The sequence below is a fragment of the Chiloscyllium plagiosum genome, chromosome 24 (assembly GCF_004010195.1).
Source record: "Chiloscyllium plagiosum isolate BGI_BamShark_2017 chromosome 24, ASM401019v2, whole genome shotgun sequence".
In the NCBI taxonomy this organism is placed as follows: Eukaryota; Metazoa; Chordata; class Chondrichthyes; order Orectolobiformes; family Hemiscylliidae; genus Chiloscyllium; species Chiloscyllium plagiosum.
Genome location: NC_057733.1, coordinates 42,225,104 through 42,229,327, shown reverse-complemented (window position 1 = coordinate 42,229,327; position 4,224 = coordinate 42,225,104). Strand labels below are relative to the sequence as shown.

Genomic DNA, 4,224 nt, shown 5'->3' with positions numbered 1-4,224 from the left:
ACCTTCCCTTCACAAAACCATGCTGACTATCCTTGATCACATTATTCCTATCCAGATGTGCATAAATCCTATCCCTTACAATTCTCTCTAAGACTTTGCCCACAACAGAAGTGAGACTCACCGGCCTATAGTTACTAGGGTTATCCCTACTCCCCTTTTTGAACAAGGGAACCACATTTGCTATCCTCCAGTCTTCTGGGACTACTCCTGTAGACAAAGAGGACATGAAAATCAAGGCCAATGGCTCTGCAATCTCCTCCCTTGCCTCCCATAGAATCCTAGGATAAATGCCATCAGGTCCAGGGGACTTATCTATTTTCACCTTTTCCAGGATTTCCAACACCTCTTCTCTACATACCTCAAAGCCATCCATTCTACTTATTTGTGACTCAGTATTCACATCGACGACAATGCCCTGTTCCTGAGTAAATACTGAAGAAAAGTATTCATTCAGTGTCTCCCCAATGTCTTCCGCCTCCACACGCAACTTCCCACTACTATCCTTGACTGGACCTATTCCTACCCTAGTCATTCTTTTATTCCTAACATACCTATAGAAAGCCTTAGGGTTTTCCCTAATCCTACCGACTAAGGACCTTTCATGTCCCCTCCTTTTCATGTTGTCAATTGACAAGGTGCAATTGACAACATGAAAAGTGATAACCAAATGAAGGGTGATAACCACCACCAGTATTAGTTGTTGGCTCTTAAATGCAATAGTTGAAGCTATTTAAAGTAATGTAGTAATCAGTAAAACAAATTGTTTTCACTTATTCAGTTCACTGGTGTAATTTCTAAGAAGTCAATCAACTAATTGACACAAGTACGAGTTGGTTATCCTGTTCTGTTAACTGTATTAACCAGTTCCAGGAGTATTGTATCTTACAACTCTAAATTGCACATTCCAGTATGAAACAGTAAAGCCAAGGCATTTAGTTTTCAAAGTATATGTGACAATAATTCCAAGGCAAGTTATGCCAATGGCTTTACTCAACAAAACAAACTGCAGTGAATGTTATAATTTGCGAAAATCATAATCTGATTCTGAAGTACAATCAAAGAGAGGTAATGTGTTGTTAGTGATAGGATTAACTAATAGTTCATCAAACAAAACAAATTGCTGTGATGGAAACCACTAGCCCTGGCAACCTAGGATGCCAGAGATCTAAAGATGGAAGTTATAATCTTGAGGGCTCCAGTGAAAATTTCTATCAATGTGGTGAAATAAAAGTTTGACAATATTACAAAAAAAATGAAATGCAACTAAGATTTTTTGGAAAATAAAGACGTGAACAATAAATCATCACATTTTTACACTTAATTTTCCTCTAGACTTTGTGAGCCTTGGAATAATACTAGGTTTTAAAGGAAGCTTTAACAAAAGGAACATTTAGTGAATACTAATCATTAGATCATAAAGTTGAACAATCCAGCATATGGAAGTATTTACAGGGGGAGGAGATGATTTCATTGGAGCCAAAATGGAGCTGGACTGCAGAGACTAGAATCAAAGGTTGCTAGGAAAATTGTCAGTGAACGATGAGCTATCTTCAGAGATAGTTCAGGGACTAGATTGGGTTGGGATATCTGGTCGGCATGGACAATTTGGACCGCAGGATCTGTTTCCATGCTGTACATCTCTGTGATTCTATTCCAACTACATTTCCTCAAATGGTAAGGCAAAGGAACCTAATCCAGAGCTCCCTGGATGAAGAGGAGATAGAAATTAAGCTGAGGAAAAAAATGTGCTAATGACAGCTGTCAGGTAAAAAAATACATCTGACCCAGACTAAATACAAAGTTCTCAGAAGGCAATTGAAAAAGCAAATAAGAAACACAAAGAGTAAATACAGAAAAAGAATGGCAGCTAATGTAACGGGGAATCCCAAAGTCTTCAACAGACACAAATAGTAAAATGGTGGTAAAAGGGGTAGAGTAGGGCTGATTAGGGACCAAATATTTACACATGGAGAAAGAGGAAATGGATATTTATCGATAATAGAAATTTTCCTCATGTAAAAGCAGTTATTCATTTTTCTTACTTCAGATGTTTCTTACCTGGGGCTTTAATTCCAGCAGCTGTGCGGAGTGCATTGTAGTGAGACACCCAATTTTCATGATTTACATCACCTTTGTAACCAATAACTTTCACCCACTCTGGATTTTCATTGACTACCTCTCCTGTGGTGGTAGTCCATTCCTTACCGAGTCCACCCACATAAAGGTGCTCGTCTTTTACTGCCAACCATTCAGCTTTGAAACCTTAAGGAATAGCAGAACAAATGTAGAATCATAGCAAAAGTACTCCACAAGCAATGTTCTGGATTAAGAGTATACGTCTGAAGCATCAGCTAACTCCTTTGCTTTATAGATTCTGATTGACTTGTGAATATTCTGTTTTTGTTTAAGATATACACATGGCTGTACTGATATAATTCAGTAAAACAGAATTTAATTAAAAATATAACTTCAATTATCCAGGGGTGGTATCCTGAGTTTGAAGATACACTCATGTTATCTGCTTGAAGCAGCTGTGGAGTTCTGCAATCCTTGAAGCTCCCACCACTGTTCCCACAGTATTATTGTCACACAACTGCCGATTTTCTTTCAATATTTTTAACCAATCTGCCTCTAACAGTGGTATATTAAAATACCCAAGGAGGGATAACTCCTCTTTCCTCCATATTATTTTCATGTTCGTATAAGAAATAATTCTGGTCCCTATGGTATGTACACAACTTCAATATGTTGTGGAAGTAATTCTAGGAGACAACCAGAGTATGAGAGGTAAAAAAAAAGCACCTCCATACACTCGTGGTAACATTTCAAAGTCCAGGGCTAGTTGTATCAGCAATGTCAATAACCTGGGACCAGATCATCTTCCCATCCTCTCAGAAGGAACAAAACTGTAAATAATTTTAGTTCAATACACAGGAAATAAAAATCTATGTTAAATAGTACAGCAATAAGTTCTTCATTTCTCCACCATCATATCTCAATATGTTTGTTAAGACTCCATGTTAAGTGAGATTCATAGCAATTGACAAAGTATAACAATCCATAAGACTAGCAGAAATTATTTGTGCAAATTAATGATAGAATAAGTTACTTTGGTACCTTTCTCAACAGTTCCATCTCCATCTGATAGAATTACCCAAGGGACTGCCTTATCACCATCAATATCATATACGACACCTGTCCTATCATCCACAGTGTAAAGCTTTCCATTAAATGCTATGAGTTCCGACAATTCCATGCCACGTCCTTTTTCTGACAAATGTGTTTTGAGAATGGATTCATTTTTGTCCCATTCGAGAGTTACTTTGTCACCACTGTTTGATAATATCAAGTATCCTTTCTTTAAGTAACTAAACCAAGTGTCACTGTTCAATTCATTCTTTGAGTTAGTGTCCAGGTCAGCAATCAGCCCAATACGGTATCGGATGCCTTCCAGGGTCTTCTGTGGGGGTGAAAGTGGGTACGTGTCATTGTATCTGTCCTTTGGAAAATTATCAATTGGCCAGTTGTGGGTATTTCGTGGATAAGGGCTATTTGGGGAACCTTTGTGAAAATACAGCATGTAGAATATGAAAAGAACTATGATTGCTGCGAGTATAGTCTTCCATTTCAGGTGAAAACGTGAATCTCTTGTATTTGTCATGGACGCTATAACTGGAAGACCACCAATGGATATGTGAAGGGAGTTCATAGAATCATTTCCATTGGATAAACCATATAGGTATACCGACATGAAGCTAGAGCAGAAGCAGAAACCTATATGAAGGAAAAATAAGGTTTAGCAAAATTCAGAAATGCTTCTTAATCACATAATGAAAGACAATCAAAAATACAAAGAATTTCTGCATAATGGTTATAAAAGGTGATAATTCTATATAATTTCTTCACATGTATGGTATCAAGCAAAAACAGATGACTTTGATTTGATAATTATTGTGACTCAATGTTAATATACTACTTGTACAATAATTAGCATGACTCAACACCACAAAGTGCAGATCTTTACCACTTAAAGCAAGTCAACACCAAAACATAATGTTTTCCCAAAGAGAAGCAACTCTTCAGTGACTTACAAATAACTAAAAAGCTTCAAAGTTTTTTTGAAACAGAAGCCCAAAAAAACTACTTAAATGGAAAAGTTGTCTTGAGTTTTAGCTCTGACTTTTCACAAATTTTCTCAAACGTTTGATTGATAAGGTTAGCTTA

At 37.0% G+C, this 4,224-nt stretch overlaps 1 protein-coding gene across 1 annotated transcript in view; it reads right to left on the bottom strand.

The window, feature by feature from the left end:
- The window catches only part of cant1b (calcium activated nucleotidase 1b), a 6,730-nt gene extending 2,933 nt beyond the window's left edge, over positions 1–3,797 (bottom strand). Inside the window, exons 1-2 of the mRNA XM_043714915.1 lie at positions 3,118–3,797; positions 2,059–2,262 (exon numbers count right to left, since the gene is read on the bottom strand). Coding sequence (XP_043570850.1) covers positions 2,059–2,262; positions 3,118–3,751 — 838 coding nt within the window. The 5' untranslated portion in view covers positions 3,752–3,797. The remainder of the gene's footprint in view (positions 1–2,058; positions 2,263–3,117) is intronic.
- Between the last annotated feature and the right edge of the window lie 427 nt (positions 3,798–4,224).